Here is a 20,526-nt window from a genome sequence, read left to right on the forward strand (position 1 = left end):
GAACGTGACACAGGGCAATTTGTAACATTTGGTATGCAAATTTGTTTCCCTCCATTTAGTATGATATGTTATGCTATATTAGGTTACATCATGAATGGAATAGCAGTCGTACAATATCATAGGAATTAGAGGACGTAGAGTATCGTACATCTTACCCGGTTATGCAATATCCTACTATTTGGAAGACCTAACTTATCATACATGTTGGAGGTTGTTACAGCTCTGTCTATCTGCTGGATTGATTTACTTATTTATTTATGAGGGCAAATCATACTCAATGAACTAGAGTATAGTACAAAAATAATGGGTATCAGAATAAAAATGTCTTTAACAACAATGTCAATGACATCAACAATAACAAAAAGTTAATTGAGTATGATTTGCCTTCAAAAATAAATAAATACAACAAGTATTTTCCTGAGCCCTGGCTGCTTATTGCACCATAACAACAAAGGAGAATTTCAAAGAGAATTTACTTTGCTGGTTAGGAGAACTAACAACGAAGGTTAGGAGAATTTACATAACATGCCAGGTGAATTAGTTTAAGGTTAGGAAAATGGTTAGGGGAAGGGTTAGCTTAAAATTCGGTAAAACTTCATTTTAAGGTACCTAATAAACCATCTTTAAGGCACTTATAAATTGTGTGTTCACCATATATTAATCATTAATCCCACATTTGCAAATGTTAGTAAGCTAATTATTTTGTATATGTCATTAAACATCCTGTATTGTGTGCTTATTCTTTTAACAGGTACTGCTGGAATGTCTTCCAATGGCAAACCCATCTTTTTGTGAGAAATTACACTGCTCCCTCAAAACATTTCTAAAGTATTTCTAAAGTATAAATAGCGCTTACTTTAGATTAGGGACTTTTGTACAATTTCAGCCAGTAGTTTCGAAAGTGGTGCTCATGAGCCAAAGCGATCCCCGTTTTTTCAGTACTATGTCATCCATTCTTTTACTACGTCTGCAATTCTATTTTTGTTATTATTATTATTTACATTTTTTGGGCAATTCGTATGAAATGTTACGAATCCAATTCATTCAATATGTTACGAATTGGTTGTTCTTAAGATCCAAGACCACATCTTTATGTAATGATTAGTAAATGGTTTATACATGCGGGAGTAATGAATAATAAATGATGAACACACAATATATAAATGCCTTATACATTGTTCATTAGGTCCCTTAACATAAAGTGTTACCAAAATATTACAGTTGTCCCCGATAGTGATGCGCGGGTTGACTTGGTTATATCCGCAGGGCGGGTTGACTTGGTTATATCCGTAGGGCGGGTTGACTTGGTTATATCCGCAGGGCGGGTTGTGTCGTGGAAAATCACTTCAAATATAACTCTTACAAGAACTTTTGTAAAACTCAAATAAATGTTTTTATTACAATTGTATTGCAATTTGGAATGTCCGCGGAACACACACTCCTCCGAAGTCCAGTCCTTTATATTTATACCCATATAATATTATGCTCATCCCCGATGAAGTCATTCACCACCATCTGCTTTCAATCAGTTTATCATGGTGGCCAGACCCTCTATCCCAGTGTCTCAACTTTCTTTAAGCCTATGTGTCTGACATGTATGTACATAATGGACTGGTCAGACTATATGTCTAGTGGGTCTAAGTGCCCTAAACACATATTTCTCTGACATGTGTATCTCTTTAAAGAATCAGCAGACTATGTGTTTAGTGTCCAATTTCTTTAAGCGCCTATCTTTCTGACATGTGTGTACATAATGGACTGGTCAGACTATATGTCTAGTGGGTCTAAGTGCCCAGGAACTGACATGTCTAGTCAGTCTGTCAGCACAATGGAGAAAATACAAGAGCCAGAACGTCCCTTAGGAAATTTCCATTACCACAGTCTCATAATCAATGTAAACATGTAGTCCATTACTTTAATGTTCAGCTGTCCTATGTCTCCATATTTTTATCCATGTGTCTTATTTTATTACTACACTACCACAATTTACTACACTACCACAATCCCCCCTCTGGGGCTATTTAGCCACATAAATGATACAAATAAGACTTTGGGATAGTAAATGAGAATACCTATAATAATCAAGAAAATACAAAAAATAAAAACAAAGTGAAGCATATAAACCAACTAGACCAAACATCTCCAATGTGAAATAGGAGTAAAAGATCCAATCAGAAACATTAAAGAAAACCTAACTAGACCAAACATCTCTAATTTTCATAAGAGTAAAAGATCTAATTAGAAACATTAAAATTAGAAAGATAAAATATGACATATTTGATGAAGCATGAGCGTGTAGGTACTTAGCCTTGCCTGAGTTTATCTCAGTTATGTGAAAATTAAAAATTTAAACAATCCAATGAATATAATAATAAATGAATAATCAAAAAAAAATCAAAGACCTACATGCAGTTACAAAAGAAAATTGACACAACATCATTCTAAATTTAAGCATTTCAACATGATCCTCCCTCGCAGACACCTCTCTAATAAAGTGATATCAACTGATATCAACCTTTGTTTAGAAGATTAAGGACATGGTCCATAGACACTTGTAACCGGAATACCCTCTGTTACCTAACATGTTTTTGAAATTAACCTAGTTTTTAGAAGGCATAACTAGCTTTAATTAAAGAAAACCATATATATATTCATTGATATATATATCTAAAAATTCAACCAAACATACAAAAACACAAGGCCTTAAACAAACATAGATATACTAAAATCCTTACATAGGAGCACAATCCTCATCCTGACAGATTCTACAATCACCTCTTTGACATTTTGCGCAAAACACGGGGTCTCCGTGATGGTCATGGCCTTCCACATTAAATTTTGTGCACCACTTGCACTTACGGCGCAAATGACACTCTTTGTGGACATGTACCAGTAGACATTCGTCTGAATTTGGGAATACAGCATATACAGGTAGACCATCCTTACTGAAATCATGGCAAGCATAACCACCTCCCGGCATCACTCCATAGAGACAGTTTGGATTGCCAAAGGGGCAGTCCAGAGGTCCACCAACCGCATTACATGGCTTTCCATATCTATTAGTATAATGACCTGGGCTTCCAGGTACAGGATTAATTACCACAGGAGGGTCAGCACTCCTTACAGACATCTGTTTGACTGTTGTCTGGACCACAAGTGATTTTACCAAGGGTAAAACACAACAAAATACAATACCCAGAGCCAATAACCCTCCTCCCAGCATAATAGCCATTTTAGCAAACATAACTCCCCACTTTCCTAATGCTAGATCCAACCAATCCCAAACATGAGAGTCAAACCCAGCATTTGCCTTAACCTCTGCTCGTAAACCTTTAAGTTTAGCCATAGCGATTGCGAAGGATCCATTAGGCGCAGTGTTATTGGGAATAAAAGTGCAACAATCATCTCCAAACATAACACAAACTCCACCTTTCTCTGCTAATAGCCAATTAAGAGCCTGTCTGTTTTGCCAAGTCATTTTACTGGTAGCCTGTACCTGTTCCCCCAACGCTGTTAGAGCCGAGTCGGTATAGTTAATGAATCTCTGTTGGTTATAGTAAATATAATTAATCCACTCTAAATTCTTATTAGGTGTTATCCACAAAAAGATTGATTCAAATCCTGATTTAATCTCATCTCTTGCTTTGTACTCATTAGGAACACCTCTAGGTTGACCTATTGCATCCAAATAGACCTTGGGGTCAGACTTATATTCTCTTTTTACTCTATTTTTAGTATTTAGTTGCCTAGCATCACTAGGATCCCATTCAGTGATAGTTATCTGTTGAATCAACCTAACTCTTGCACAGAGGCCTGTCCATCCCTTTGGCAATGTTGCCCTTAATCTATTCCCCCCACATATCCAGAAGAAATCTGCAACTACCTTGGTCTGTTCTTCATACGGTGCAATTAAGGGTAGTGCTAGAGTTTGATTTTGACAACTATCATGAATGACTACTTTTCCCACCCAACTTCCAGCTGCTTGATAAGTAGCCCTTCTTGGAGTGTCTGCATTCCATGTGGTATCCGTAGTTAAGTGCCATGTGATCTCACACTCACCTTTAAACTTCCCTATCCCATTCTGTCCTTTTGTGCTGTTAAAACATTCATATGTTTGTTGATAATCTATCCGATATTTATGTGGGACCTCTAGCTTCTGTACTTCCATTCTTATATCCAATTCTTTACACCACTTACCCCAACCAGTTTGATTGTAATACTGATGATAATATGGATTACCCAAATATGACAAACATTCAGCTGGGCAATAAGGCCTTTCTGGTCTACTCAAATGACAAAAGTTCTTATTAAAATCAGCACAATCCTTGTAATCATAAGGATTTGGTACCACCACTAATTCTGTCAGCGGAGAGGGTGCACATAGTAAGCAATTTGTCAATTTTAATTTCATTGCTGTATATTGAGCCCATTCATACCATTCATTTCCTACTAATTTCTTCAATGATTTGTCCTTGTATAGTTCTGAAGTTAAAGCATCAGTTGAATTCACATTGTCCTTTTCTAGAGGCCGATTGTTAGTGTTTTTTAGAAAGTTCCAAATGTCAGTAAAAAACCCTTCTGGTTCTGATGCCTCAGGTTTCTTTGTGGGTACATTGGACTGTTTGTTAATGGCAATGGATGATACCTTGGTAGTAACTGCTGTAATCCTTGCAGCAGTTTCCACTGTTGTTGTCGTTTTAGTTATCACCGGCTCTTCCTGTTTAGGTATTGGCGTAGGACCAATTCTAATGACTGTGGTGCTACTCCCTTCGGTCCATCTGGTTCTTGTTATTTCAACTATTAATTCTTCACCTTCAACTGGTTCAATCTGATTCATGGTGAGCACCCACTCGTCTGCTTCTTTGGTTACTGTCAGGTCACATCCTTTTGGGTCCCAAATGACTTCTCCCTTTGTTTGGTGATGTGTCCATCCACAGAATGCAATCTCAGGTAGAGGCTTGATCCTTTTGATTGAGATTGTCTTCTGCTCTCCTATTTCAGTTATGAGTTGAGGTGGAACAGAGATTCTAACCTGGTCAGTCCTTTTTAATTGTTCGGCTGATTCCTCTCTTCTTTTCCTGCTTCCACCATACTTCTTGATCATGTGTGAGTCTGTTATTTCTGTACTAGTATTCATTATCACTTTTGCTATGTCAATGTCTTTTTTCTGCCATTCTAACTTCAATTGTTTGTTAGGGGGACCCTTCAAGAGTTGAAAAGTCAATTGTGGGGAAATCCCCTTCCCTTTCTCGTGAGGCTTCTCTTCCTCTTTCTTCCCCTGAGGCTCCCTCCTCAGGCCGGACTGGGCTTTCATCTGGAAGGGTATCAATTTCAGGGAAGAGATGTTCCCATTCTGCAGGTGGTACTTCGGGATCCCACTGTGGAGGGCTTCTGTCAAAGAGGTCTGCCACAGCAGGTATGTCATCAGGAGCAACAGGCATGTTACTCCCCCCCATTTCTGGGCTTTCTGACCATACCTGAGGAAGCTTTGGTTGTTTTTCCCTTTCCTGTTCAGACTTTTTTCCCCTGGTACTTCTTCTGAGAGCTTTAGTTGATGCACTCGTCGTATCTTGGCTTGTATCTGGTCTGCCATTTTCTTGACTCCTCCCTGGCGTTTCGATCGTTTCCTCTGCTCCTGCTCCCTCCGGGCTCCCGCCTGGTGTATCAGCATCCTCTGTGTTCTCATCTCTATGTGGTTGTATCCTTTTCTCTGTTGGGACTCGTGTGCAGTGGTTTAGATGGTACCACGTCTTGCTTCCTTTCACTTGGACTGCTGTTTTTGTGGCTGTTGCCACTTCGTAGGGTCCTTCTCTCCTCGGCTGATCCCACTTCCTTCGAAACACTCGAACGTAGACCAGATCCCCTGGTATCACTGGGAGATGTCCCTCAGGTCCAGGCTCCGGCACCGTCTTTTTCTCCTGTGAATATATAGCTTTGTGTATTTTGGTTAGGTACATCACATATGATTTTAATTCACTTTGCAATATATCCAAGGAGGGACCTTTATACAGTCCTCCTAACATTGGTATAGGCATGGGTCGACCCGTAAGCATTTCATGCGGCGATAGATGCGTGTTTCTGTTAGTTTCCATGCGGCAACTCATTAGTGCAAGCGGTAAAGCATCCACCCAATTAAGCCCTGTAGATCTACAAATCTTTGTTATCTTGTTTTTCAGAAAACCGTTAACTCTCTCAACCATCCCCTGCGATTGAGGATGATAGACACATCCCAGCCTTTGTTTCATCCTTAGCTGCTGTATTATTGTTTTTACAACTTTTTGTATAAACGCTGAACCATTGTCTGAGCTAATTTCGGACGGAATCCCGAATCTGGGAATTACTTCTGTTGATAAGAATTTTATCACTGTTCCTGACCCCTGATCCACCGATGGTACTGCTTCTACCCATCTGCTGAACCTGTCTATGATAACTAACATGTACCTTTTACCCCGTATAGGTTTTATCATGTCTACATAGTCCATCACAATATGTCTAAACGGGCCTTCTGGAACCGGTATGTGACCTATAGGCGTAGCTATACCTTTACGTATGTTGTTTTTTGCACATATTTCACATTTTGACAAAATCTCATCTACTGTTGCCTGTAGATATGGTGACCAAAAACCTTGTTGTTTGATTTTTCTTATCACCTCCCCCCTTGCACAATGATCAATATCATGTGCATCATTAATAAGTAGCGTCAGTAGAGTGGTGGTGGCTAATATGGCACCATCATGTGTTCTCCATATCCCATGTCTATCTACAGAGGCCCCCCTCTGTAGCCAGGTATTTTGTTCAGTAATTCCAGCACGAGCCTGAATTTGAATTAGCTCAGTAGGAGATGTAATAGGTGCAATAGCAACCATGTCCATTAATGGTGCAATGAGAATTGGGACAATGCATTTGGATGCTTTCTTGGCAGCTTCATCTGCTGCATTATTGCCCCTAATTACAAAATCATTGCCTTTTCTGTGCGCTTGACACTTGATTATTGCTAGTTTCCGAGGATACATTAATGCTGTCATTAATTTAACAATTTGTGCATGATGTTGGATGGGAGTTCCATCACTCTTTTGAAATCCTCTCTGTTTCCAGACTGCACCAAACAAATGGCATACGCCGTGTGCGTAAGCGGAATCAGTATAGATATTAACTGTTTTACCTCTTCCCAGCCCACATGCTGCAGTCAGAGCCTGCAATTCAGCTAGCTGGGCAGAGCAAGGCTGAGGACAATGCTCTAATATTTCCTCAGTGAAAGCTTTCCCCTTTTGCTTAACTACCGCAAACCCTGCATGATTACCCATATAATCTTTAAAACAAGAACCATCTACAAAGTAACTTTCCAGGTCATATCCCTCTTGACCTATTAATGGAATTGATTCTAAGTCTGGACGTAGTTTGGTAAATGTTAAAGCCTCGGCTACACAATCATGTGCTTCTCCTTCAAAATCAAATGGAATCCTTTCTGCTGGATTCACAGTGTTACATCTTTTAATGAGAACGTCTGGATACGTGAGTAAGCTCATATAATCCATCGTCCTTGCATTAGTTAACACAAATTTACCCTGTTCTATCAACTCCACTATTTTATGATGGGTGCTGATAATTACCGGATACCCCATGGTTATAGTTGATGCTTTGTCATATGCATAATGCAATGCAGCTAATCCCTGATAACACGGTGGGTATCCCTGAGCTACCGGATCTAATTTAGAGCTATAATAGGCAATAGGTTGTTTCTTCCTACCACTACAAGTTTCTTGCATAAGAACAGCTGCTGCATAATTGTTGCACCTGTTTGAGACGTATAACAAGAATGGTTTAGTGTAATCTGGGGTGGCTAGAGCTGGTGCTGTTTGCATTTCTGTTTTAAGTGTTTCAAATGCAACCAACGCATCAGTGTTCCAATCTAGTCTTGCTCTTAGATTAAGCTGTCCAGCTTCTTTCATTATTTCTCTCAGAGGAGCTGTTTTAACTACATACTCTTCTATCCAATCAGAACTAAACCCTGTCATTCCCAAAAAGGTCATCATTTGGGCTACTGTTTGTGGTAATGGTGCTTTGCTAATACCCTCTAGCTGTCCAGGAGCTATTGCCTTAGTTCCATGAGCTATTGTTCTGCCTAAGTACTCAACCTGTGGTTGACAGTACTGTAGTTTTGTTTTAGAGACTTTGTGTCCCCCCTCTGCTAGTCGCCGCAGTACTTTTAGTGAGTCAGAGTGACATTGCTCCAAAGTTGAAGCACAGATCAACAGGTCATCCACATATTGGATCAATGTACCATCTAACATTAATTCCTCCAGGTCTGCTCTCAATATCTGATTGAAAAAATGCGGACTATCCTTAAAACCCTGTGGGGTCCGAGTATAAGACAGAGTTTTGCCCCTATATCTAAATGCAAACAAATGTCTGCACTCCTCCGCCAGGGGTATACTAAAAAACGCTCCACATAGGTCAATAACCGTGAAGTATTTGGCCTCCGGGGGAACATTGGTCAGCAGTGTGTGAGGGTTTGGGACTTCAGCAGGACAATCCTGCACTATATCGTTAACAGCTCTTAAGTCATGGACCAGTCTCCATTTTTTACCATCGGCTTTAAGAACAGGTAGCAAGGGTGTATTGCAACCACTGGGCATCTCTATCAATACTCCTGCCCTGAGCAGTCCTTCTATTGTCAATCTTATTCCTTCTTCAGCCTCAGGCTTCATAGGATACTGGGTTTTCCATGGAAGTTTGGCATTAGGCTTTATTTTGACAGAAACGGGACTAGCAGATTTAACTAGTCCTACGTCTGTATCATGTTGCGACCATACCTCAGTTGGTATGGTTTTCTCCATCTCTGCTCTATGTTCACTGATTAATCCTATTCCTTCACCTAACACTACCTGCTGGCCTGCACTAACCTCTACCTCCCTTGGATCACCTATCAACATAGTAGTGGTAACTATTTTGATGAATGATTTATCTTTTGAATGAAAGATTAGTGGATTGTCAGTTTTATCCCACTTCTCTTTCCCAACTTCCTTCATCATTGATCCTAGATCTTTAGATGTATAACCCTGATTTACCAGTAATGTAATGTGAGGGACAGAGTCAGAGACATTGAACCATTTCTGCACAAATTCAGACCCGTCTCCATCCATCACATCCATTGCGGCTCCCTGCTTTCCAATAACTATAATTTGAGACATTATTGGTGCTTTCCTTCCATATGCCCCCATAACCCAAAGTTGTTCAAGCAATGGGTCCTGATGTGGGTCAAATTGCATTGTGCAATGATACTCAGATTTAGCTCTAACTGCTTTAGGTATTTGGGCCTGGATGAATTTACCCCATTTCCTGACAGTTCTATCTACATCTACTTCAATGCCTCCTAGCCAATATACATTAGCTGTTCCTTCTGTACCCATCACCGGTAATTGTAATCCTGTTTTTTCAATTATTACTCCATCAGGAGAACATTTAATTTGTAGGCCCATCTTGCATAGTGCGTCTCTTCCTAATAGATTAACTGGTGTTTGATCTGACACTAAAATTGGAATTGTGACTGATTTACCATCAGTCGTTAGCCGAACTGGAGCGGTCATTGGAATTAACTGCGTATTTCCCGAGAATCCTATTGTTTTGGCATATTTACCAGACATGGGGAGATGAGAGGCATAATTTGGACTCACACATGTGTAAGTAGCTCCAGTATCTATCATCATGGGTGTACCTCTGTTTTCTATTTGAACCTGCAGTATAGGTTCTTGATCAGCCCTTGTTGTTATTATTGGAAACTGACCCTCCCCTTTGGGATTCCCTGGGCATCCCTAGTTTTGTTGATTAGGCCCTGACCATGTGTTCACAGGACCTGAAGGTTGGCTAGGGTTGCCCCGCCAGTCGTTATTTTGATTCCAACTATTCTGATTTTGTTGGAAGTTTGGGGCATTATTCGTCGGTGGCGATCTACTATTTCTATTTCCCTCAGTCCGATTCTGCCATGGGCGTGTAGGGCACTCTCGCCTGTTGTGTCCTGTTTTCCTACATCCCCAACAGGTGCCAGGTGGCCCTCGAGAGTCTACAGATCCCTTGCCTTTATCAAATTGTACAGTTTTCTGTTGTTTTTTCCCCCCATTCCAAATCGGGGGCTGTGTGTACACATTTACTACTGGCGGTGCAGTTGACACTTGGGCCTGCCCAGGGCCGAACAGCTGTGGCTCTCCTGGGGAATCAGCAGCCATTGTTCCCATCTTTGGCCCAGGGGTAGTGACGACAGCCTGGACTTTCTTCTTCCCTTTGTTGGTTAGTTCATCCAACTGCAGCTGGATCAGTTTTCTCTGAATGTCTTTTCCTTGATCCATCTGTCTCTGTTCATCTTTTCTGTGTTTCTCTACTGCATGGACCACGTAGTCACAGAATTCCCTGTAGGGTTTTGATGTGAGTCCCACCACATCCTCCAGCCTGCTCTTTACTGGCTGGGGCATGGCTTCTATTATTGAATTTCGGAACATAGTTGTCATTAGTTCATTGCCCTCAGGGTCTTGCTCTGTTTCCATCCTCCACCTTTTCAACTGTCCATGTAGGTAGGTAGCTGGGTTTTCTGTGGCTCCGATATCTTCACCTCTTAGTGCTTTGGGATCCACTTTTGTTGGATATGTTTCTCTTAAAGCACGCCAGATGGCTGGTCTGTATCTGTCGAACAGTAATCCATCATTTATCACTCCCCCACCTGCACCATCGATGCCACCGTCCTGCATGATCTCTCCCATAGTATGCATACTCGTCACCCTGGCCAGTAGTGCCCTTATGTCCCCCACCGCCAGCAATTTCCCCACTGTATGTTCTTCAAAGGTTCTGATCCATTTACCTGCCCCCTCATGTAAATCTGGCAGACGAACAACCAAACCTTCTAAATCCTGTGTAGCCCATGGCGTATAATGTCCCTGATCGCCTTTTATCAGAATCGGACATTGTTTTCCATAAAAGCCAGATTCTTTTCTTGACCCTTCTCTACGAGCCCTGGGGTAGTCTTCAGACAAATCATCAGTTATGTCCTTATTTGTGCTGCGGGCCCGAGCTTTTTCTTGTTTTTTTAGTCTTCTCTTACTTTCTTCTAGTTTTGACTTTAATAGTTCCAATTCCTTATCTATTTTTTGTCCAAGTAATTGACCCTCTTCTTCTAGTCCGTCCCTATAGTGTCTGTCACTATATTCCTCTTCTTCTTCCGATAACTCCTTATCTACTCTTGCTGTTTCTAATGCTGCCAGAGCCTTTCTTAAACCCCCATAACAATTAAAGCCATCTCCCTCAATCCTAGACTCTTTTGTAGTCTTTTTCTGGTCCTTTTCTGTTGAATAAGATGATGCACATGCTGCTTCAGACTCCTCCCTTTCTTCTCCTTCTGTTACTTCTATGTCGCCTTGTATATCCAAATGACCCTTTATCATTGGAAATTGTCCATTGAAATAAGGTGGGGGGTTAGACATCCATTCTTTTTTCTTTTTCATTGTTTTGTCATCTTTCTTCAGCATTTCTCTTGCCGTTTTCATGCTTTTCAACAAACCAGATCCTTCTTCTTTGAACATTTTTAGTATTTCATTCTCTCTTTCTCGTTTATTTCTTCTTTTTTGTTTCTTGTCATTTGGTTTGTGGTTCTTTATTAGTGTCTCCATTTCCTCACACACAGAGACATCCAATGTTCCCACCGCTGGCCATTTGGTACTTAGTTTTCTTGTGCGTTTTTCCCATTTCATTGAAGTTTTTATTATTTCTTTTTTACTCAAGGGATGCCTTGCCCCTAAGATCTCTACTGGTGTTCTATTCATTTTATTATAGTTCTAATCAATTTTTATGATTTCTTTTTAATACCTTATCTTTACCTTTATTTATTTATATTGTTTATACTTTCTTACCTCTACTTCATGTTCCTTATTGGTTGATTCTATATTCAATTGATTAGTGAGTCAAGCCTCCCCTTTATATTCTGGCCACTCGATTTTGCACCCCTCTCTGCTCTTCAGGCTATTTTTAGACTGTAACTTCTGTAGACACAGAGTGATTTATGGCCTGTTTCACCGTACGTGAATTCTTTATGTCCTGGATTCCACTATTTATCTTAACCTACCTAGATTCGTTTTTAACTTTATAGTATACTTTCAATTTATCGGCGATTCTGTTTTCTCTTTTGTTACTCAATGTACTAACCGTATTTATAATATTCGGTTAACGCCTTTTTAAGTATTTTTATTTATTATTTGTTTTGACACCTTTTTTAGTATTCTACTATGATCGCTTATTACTTTGTCACATCTGTGTTTTTATCCTTGATTTACAACTTATTTTACTTCGACGTTTCTTAATTCAGCTCCCTCTATCTAAGTAGTTAGAGGCACCCTTCCTCAACCTTCTACTCTGTCACAGGAAGGCTGCGCGCTCCCTCTTCTGGACGTTTGCCTACACACACACAGCCTGTCTTTCCTTATGTTCTGTCTACATAGATCCACTCATTCTCTTACAGTATTTTCATACATTCGTTTATTTTTCCATTCGTTCATTCAATCACTTTGTTTTCACCTAAAAACAACTTGCAGTCTGTCTTTATTGACTTAATCCCTTTCTTCAACATAAGCCTAGGCTAATTGGATTTCTACGATATGACGAGAGACTACTGTCTAATCGGATCAGCTTGTCTTCATATCCTACCCAAACCCCCAATACTGATCTTTTCTTCTTTCGTTCGAGTAGTATTGTGGCGTGACCTACTGAATTACAAAACCCTGTTAGCTAGACAGAGCGGTTTTTTATTCGCAGGATTTCTTTTGCATTTGAACGCCGCACAATCGGGCAAACGTTCTAAATATTCATCCGTACAGTCCTCCTTTCAGAGCGTTAACCATTAAATATTTTTGTTAACTACTGATTTATGTTTTGACCTTATTAACTACTTTTGCAGTTGAACGCCGCACAATCGGGCAAACGTTTTTCCTACAACCTAATATTTATAAGCTACTTTTGCAGTTGAACGCCGCACAATCGGGCTAACGTTCTTCCTACAACCTAATATTTATAAGCTACTTTTGCAGTTGAACGCCGCACAATCGGGCTAACGTTCTTTCTGCCTTCTAAATATTCATCCGTTCAGTCCCCCATTCTGGGGCGGTAGCCATGAAGTATTTATTTACTAAATATTCACCCACAGACTATTCTGCTGTAAATATCCCACCCAATCAGACCTCCTTAAAAATGTTCCTTTTTTAAAGAGCGGTATCGTGAATTCCTAATTACTTATTTATTCAGTTCTCTGTTATCTTTAGAGCCGTTATTCATAAGTAACCTGTCCAAGCATTCCTTCTACTAATTTTATTGAAGAGGTATCACAGGATTTTCTACCTATTATTTATCTACTGATTTATGCTTTTAATCGTATAAACTGCCAGTTGTAGCCCTGCGCCTGAGCCCAGCCGCTCAACTAGAGAGTACAAACAGTCGCGCTGATCAGCCCACACAAGGCTGCTCAAAATGAATGGTCCGACGAGAGGGGCAGTCCGAATCACACACACTCGACACGAGTCGCCCGCTCAGGTTGACTGAGGTGTGTTTACGCACATCCCAAAACAGATCCTGATACGGTCGAACCCGGCCAAGCAGAATCAGACGGAACAACTCCCCCAATCAAACCAGACACATGAGCCCGTCTCGAGCAGTCCAACCAGAACAAATGCCCGCTCCCCCCAGCCAAACACCCAACACAAGCGAAGTTCACAGTTCCAGTTCACTCAATCTCTAGACATGCGCATTCATACAAAACCCAAATTCACACATGCATGCACATTTATTTGAATTCAAAAGCTCTTTCGTTTTTATCGTTTTTAGGAAATTTGAGAGAGAGACCTACATGACATTCCTCGCGCTGAGACAGGAACTCTGAAGCAATCTACACAAACATTTCAACTATTGTAAGAACTTGCTTACCTTATTATAGTTGGGCGGCCACCCTTGTTTGTCAGACTGTCCAAAGAACCCGTCATCAGCCAAGAACGTCCCCGTCCCTGTCACTCCTGGCCAAGCTCGCCAAGTTCTGTCGTGGAAAATCACTTCAAATATAACTCTTACAAGAACTTTTGTAAAACTCAAATAAATGTTTTTATTACAATTGTATTGCAATTTGGAATGTCCGCGGAACACACACTCCTCCGAAGTCCAGTCCTTTATATTTATACCCATATAATATTATGCTCATCCCCGATGAAGTCATTCACCACCATCTGCTTTCAATCAGTTTATCATGGTGGCCAGACCCTCTATCCCAGTGTCTCAACTTTCTTTAAGCCTATGTGTCTGACATGTATGTACATAATGGACTGGTCAGACTATATGTCTAGTGGGTCTAAGTGCCCTAAACACATATTTCTCTGACATGTGTATCTCTTTAAAGAATCAGCAGACTATGTGTTTAGTGTCCAATTTCTTTAAGCGCCTATCTTTCTGACATGTGTGTACATAATGGACTGGTCAGACTATATGTCTAGTGGGTCTAAGTGCCCAGGAACTGACATGTCTAGTCAGTCTGTCAGCACAATGGAGAAAATACAAGAGCCAGAACGTCCCTTAGGAAATTTCCATTACCACAGTCTCATAATCAATGTAAACATGTAGTCCATTACTTTAATGTTCAGCTGTCCTATGTCTCCATATTTTTATCCATGTGTCTTATTTTATTACTACACTACCACAATTTACTACACTACCACAGTTGACTTGGTTATATCCGCAGGGCGGGTTGACTTGGTTATATCCGCAGGGCGGGTTGACTTGGTTATATCCGCAGGACGGGTTGACTTGGTTATATCCGCAGGACGGGTTGACTTGGTTATATCCGCAGGGCGGGTTGACTTGGTTATATCCGTAGGGCGGGTTGACTTGGTTATATCCGCAGGACGGGTTGACTTGGTTATATCCGTAAGGCGGGTTGACTTGGTTATATCCGCAGGACGGGTTGACTTGGTTATATCCGTAGGGCGGGTTGACTTGGTTATATCCGCAGGGCGGGTTGACTTGGTTATATCCATAGGGCGGGTTGACTTGGTTATATCCGCAGGGCGGGTTGACTTGGTTATATCCGTAGGGCGGGTTGACTTGGTTATATCCGCAGGACGGGTTGACTTGGTTATATCCGCAGGGCGGGTTGACTTGGTTATATCCGCAGGGCGGGTTGACTTGGTTATATCCGTAGGGCGGGTTGACTTGGTTATATCCGCAGGGCGGGTTGACTTGGTTATATCCGCAGGGCGGGTTGACTTGGTTATATCCGCAGGGCGGGTTGACTTGGTTATATCCGCAGGGCGGGTTGACTTGGTTATATCCGCAGGGCGGGTTGACTTGGTTATATCCGCAGGGCGGGTTGACTTGGTTATATCCGCAGGGCGGGTTGACTTGGTTATATCCGCAGGGCGGGTTGACTTGGTTATATCCGCAGGGCGGGTTGACTTGGTTATATCCGCAGGGCGGGTTGACTTGGTTATATCCGCAGGGCGGGTTGACTTGGTTATATCCGCAGGACGGGTTGACTTGGTTATATCCGCAGGGCGGGTTGACTTGGTTATATCCGCAGGGCGGGTTGACTTGGTTATATCCGCAGGGCGGGTTGACTTGGTTATATCCGCAGGGCGGGTTGACTTGGTTATATCCGCAGGGCGGGTTGACTTGGTTATATCCGCAGGGCGGGTTGACTTGGTTATATCCGCAGGGCGGGTTGACTTGGTTATATCCGTAGGGCGGGTTGACTTGGTTATATCCGTAGGGCGGGTTGACTTGGTTATATCCGCAGGGCGGGTTGACTTGGTTATATCCGCAGGGCGGGTTGACTTGGTTATATCCGTAGGGCGGGTTGACTTGGTTATATCCGTAGGGCGGGTTGACTTGGTTATATCCGTAGGGCGGGTTGACTTGGTTATATCCGCAGGGCGGGTTGACTTGGTTATATCCGCAGGGCGGGTTGACTTGGTTATATCCGTAGGGCGGGTTGACTTGGTTATATCCGTAGGGCGGGTTGACTTGGTTATATCCGCAGGGCGGGTTGACTTGGTTATATCCGCAGGGCGGGTTGACTTGGTTATATCCGTAGGGCGGGTTGACTTGGTTATATCCGCAGGGCGGGTTGACTTGGTTATATCCGTAGGGCGGGTTGACTTGGTTATATCCGCAGGGCGGGTTGACTTGGTTATATCCGCAGGGCGGGTTGACTTGGTTATATCCGCAGGGCGGGTTGACTTGGTTATATCCGTAGGGCGGGTTGACTTGGTTATATCCGCAGGGCGGGTTGACTTGGTTATATCCGCAGGGCGGGTTGACTTGGTTATATCCGTAGGGCGGGTTGACTTGGTTATATCCGTAGGGCGGGTTGACTTGGTTATATCCGCAGGGCGGGTTGACTTGGTTATATCCGCAGGGCGGGTTGACTTGGTTATATCCGTAGGGCGGGTTGACTTGGTTATATCCGCAGGGCGGGTTGACTTGGTTATATCCGCAGGGCGGGTTGACTTGGTTATATCCGCAGGACGGGTTGACCTGGTTATATCCGCAGGACGGGTTGACTTGGTTATATCCGCAGGGCGGGTTGACTTGGTTATATCCGCAGGGCGGGTTGACTTGGTTATATCCGTAGGGCGGGTTGACTTGGTTATATCCGCAGGACGGGTTGACTTGGTTATATCCGCAGGGCGGGTTGACTTGGTTATATCCGCAGTTTACATATTTGCTTATTTAATTTTGTAAAACGAGCAGCTGACTGAAGAAAATGTGCATCTTAAAAAAATAAATATATACTGTATATATAATATTGTTTTTTAAAATAATTGTTGCTATTCGAACAGTTATTACGATGACCACGGTTATTTTGTCTGACCAATAACCGTCATCCAAAATTCCCTCACCGTCACAGCCTTTATTATCCATTAGAAATGGAAATTCCCCCAGTCTGAATACCATGCTACTTTGACCTGGCTATAGCTTAGCCAGGCCCACCCATGTAATGAGTATCTGTAGTGTGGATATACAGTGCATTGGGAAAGTATTCAGACCCGTTGACTTTTTACATATTTTATTACGTTACAGCCTTATTTTAAAATTGATAAAATAATTTCCCCTCTCAATACACACAATACCCATAATGACAGTTTTTAAAAACATTTTAACAAATGTATTACAAATAAAATACTGAAATATCACATTTACAGACCCTTTACTCAGTACTTTGTTGAAGCACCTTTGGCAGCGATTACAGTCTCGAGTCTTCTTGGGTATGATGCTACAAGCTTGGCACACCTGTATTTGGGGAGTTTCTCCCATTCTTCCTTGCATATCCTCTCAAGTTCTGTCAGGTTTGGTGCGTTGCTGCACAGCTATTTTCAGGTCTCTCCAGAGATGTTCGATCAGGTTCAAGTCCGGGCTCTGGCTGGGCCACTCATGGACATTCAGAGACTTGTCCTGAAGCCACTCCTCCTGTGTTGTCTTGGATGTGTGCTTAGGGTCGTTGTCCTGTTAGAAGTTGAATCTTTGCCCCCGTCTGAGGTCCTGAGCGCTCTGGAGCAGGTTTTCATCAAGGATCACTCTGTGCTTTGCTCCGTTCATCTTTCCCTCAATCCTGTCTTCCTGTCCCTGCCACTGAAAAACATCCCTCTTGCATGATGCTGCCACCTCCAGAGTGACGCTTGGCATTCAGGCCAAAGAGTTCAATCTTGGTTTCATCAGAACAGAGAATCTTGTTTCTCATGGTCTAGGATTCCTTTAGGTGCCTTTTGGCGAACTCCAAGCTGCCTGTCATGTGACTTTTACTAAGGAGTGGCATCCGTCTGGCCACTCTAAATAAATACCTGATTGGTGGAGTGCTGCAGAGATTGTTGTCCTTCTGGAAGGTTCTCCCAACTCCACAGAGGAACTCTGGAGCTCTGTCAGAGTGACCATTGGGTTATTGGTCTCCTCCCTGACCAAGGCCCTTCTCCCCTGATTGCTCAGTTTGGTGGTTCCAAGAACAATGGAGGCCACTGTGTTCTTGGGGACCTTCAATGCTGCACACATTTTTGGTACCCTTCCACAGATCTGTGCCTAAACACAATTCTGTCTAGGATCTCTACAGACAATTCCTCCGACCTCATGGCTTGGTTTTTGCTCTGACGTGCACTGTCAACTGTTGGACCTTATTTAGACAGGTGTTTGCCTTTCCAATCATGTCCAATCAACTGTGTTTACCCCAGGTGGACTCAAATCAAACTGTAGAAACATCTCACGGATGATCAATGGAAGCAGGATTGTCACGGCCGTCAAAAGGAGGAGACCAAGGCGCAGCGTGGTATACGTACATTCTTCTTTATTTAAAAGAATGAACACTGAACAAACTAACAAAATATCAAAACGAACCGTGAAGCTATATAAACAAGTGCTGACAGACAACTACACATAGACAAGAACCCACGAACACAAAAGGGAAAATGGCTACCTAAACATGATCCCCAATCAGAGACAACGACAAACAGCTGCCTCTGATTGGGAACCATATCAGGCCACCATAAACATACACATCACCTAGACCTACATACCCTAGACTTACAAAACCCGTAGACAATACAAAAACTAGCGTACCCACCCTCGTCACACCCTGACCTAACCAAAATATAAAGAAAACATAGATATCTAAGGTCAGAGCGTGACAAGGATGCACCTGAGCTCAATTTTGTGTCTCATAGAAAAGGGTGTGAAAACTTATGTAAATATGGTATTTCTGTTTTTTATTTGTTATACATTTGCAAACATTTCTGAAAACCTGTTTGCACTTTGTCATTATGGAGTATTGTGTGTAGATTGATGAGACTTTTTTTTATTTAATCCATTTTAGAATAAGGATGTAACGTATCAAAATGTGGAAAAAGGGAAGGGGCCTGAATACTTTCCGAATGCACTGGGGAATGTACTGAGTGAACAAAACATTAGGAACTCTTTCCATGACAGACTGACCAGGTGATTCCAGATTAAAAGCTATGATCCCGTATTGTTGTCACCTGTTAAATCCACTTCAATCAGTGTAGATGAAGGGGAGGAGACAAGTTAAATAAGGATCTTGGCCTTGAGACACTTGAGACATAGATTGTGTATGTGTGGCACTCAGAGGGTGAACAGGCAAGACAAAAAATGTAAGTGCCTTTGAACGGGGTATGGTTGTAGGGGCCAGGCACACTGGTTTGAGTGTGTCATGAACAGCAACGCTGCTGGATTTTCTAACTTGACGCAACTGTGTGAAGCATTTGTGTCAACATGAGCCAGAATCCCTGTGCAAAGCTTCCGATACCTTGTGGAGTTCATGCCCTTATGAAGCTGTTCTGAGGGCAAAAGGGGGTGCAACTCAATATTAGGAAGGCGTTCTTAATGTATGTAGTTCTGTCCTTGAGCTGTTATTGTCTATTGATGTTCTGTATGATGTCATTCTGTATTATGTTTCATGTTTTGTGTGAACCCCAGGAAGAGTAGCTGCTAACAGTTAATGGAGATCCTAATAAAATACCAAATACCAAATACCAGTGTATATCATGTTTAGATAGGTAATTCTACTCTCTCTCTCTCTCTTGCTCCCTCTCTCTCTCTGTCTGTACCCTTCACTTTCACTACCCCCTCCTCTCTCTCTGTCTGTACCCTTCACTTTCATTACCCCCTCCTCTCTCTCTGTCTGTACCCTTCACTTTCACTACCCCCTCCTCTCTCTCTCTGTCTGTACCCTTCACTTTCACTACCCCCTCCTCTCTCTCTCTGTCTGTACCCTTCACTTTCACTACCCCCTCCTCTCTCTCTCTGTCTGTACCCTTCACTTTCACTACCCCCTCCTCTCTCTCTGTCTGTACCCTTCACTTTCACTAACCCCTCCTCTCTGTCTGTCTGTACCCTTCACTTTCATTACCCCCTCCTCTCTCTCTGTCTGTACCCTTCACTTTCACTACCCCCTCCTCTCTCTCTCTGTCTGTACCCTTCACTTTCACTACCCCCTCCTCTCTCTCTCTGTCTGTACCCTTCACTTTCACTACCCCCTCCTCTCTCTCTGTCTGTACTCTTCACTTTCACTACCCCCTCCTTTCTCTCTCTGTCTGTACCCTTCACTTTCACTACCCCCTCCTCTCTGTCTGTCTGTACCCTTCACTTTCACTACCCCCTCCTCTCTGTCTGTCTGTACCCTTCACTTTCATTACCCCCTCCACTCTCTCTGTCTGTACCCTTCACTTTCACTACCCCCTCCTCTCTCTCTCTGTCTGTACTCTTCACTTTCACTATCCCCTCCTCTCTCTCTCTGTCTGTACTCTTCACTTTCACTACCCCCTCCTCTCTCTCTGTCTGTACCCTTCACTTTCACTACCCCCTCCTCTCTCTCTGTCTGTACCCTTCACTTTCACTACCCCCTCCTCTCTCTCTCTGTCTGTACCCTTCACTTTCACTACCCCCTCCTCTCTCTCTGTCTGTACTCTTCACTTTCACTACCCCCTCCTCTCTCTCTCTCTCTGTCTGTAC

At 42.4% G+C, this 20,526-nt stretch overlaps 2 protein-coding genes across 2 annotated transcripts in view; one reads left to right on the top strand and one right to left on the bottom strand.

Moving 5' to 3' along the window:
• LOC129843021 (voltage-dependent P/Q-type calcium channel subunit alpha-1A-like) overlaps nt 1-20,526 on the top strand; it is a gene marked incomplete at its 3' end in the record, with an annotated part of 132,241 nt that overhangs the window by 11,359 nt on the left and 100,356 nt on the right.
• LOC129843020 (uncharacterized) lies at nt 1,370-14,728 on the bottom strand. The gene is made up of 2 exons (XM_055911745.1): nt 13,954-14,728; nt 1,370-5,918 (listed from the first exon to the last, which is right to left on the bottom strand). The coding sequence occupies exons 1-2, from the start codon at nt 14,203-14,205 to the stop codon at nt 5,193-5,195; spliced, it is 978 nt and encodes a 325-aa protein (XP_055767720.1). The 5' UTR covers nt 14,206-14,728; the 3' UTR covers nt 1,370-5,192.

Source organism: Salvelinus fontinalis, unplaced genomic scaffold (genome assembly GCF_029448725.1).
Source record: "Salvelinus fontinalis isolate EN_2023a unplaced genomic scaffold, ASM2944872v1 scaffold_0088, whole genome shotgun sequence".
Lineage (NCBI taxonomy): Eukaryota > Metazoa > Chordata > Actinopteri > Salmoniformes > Salmonidae > Salvelinus > Salvelinus fontinalis.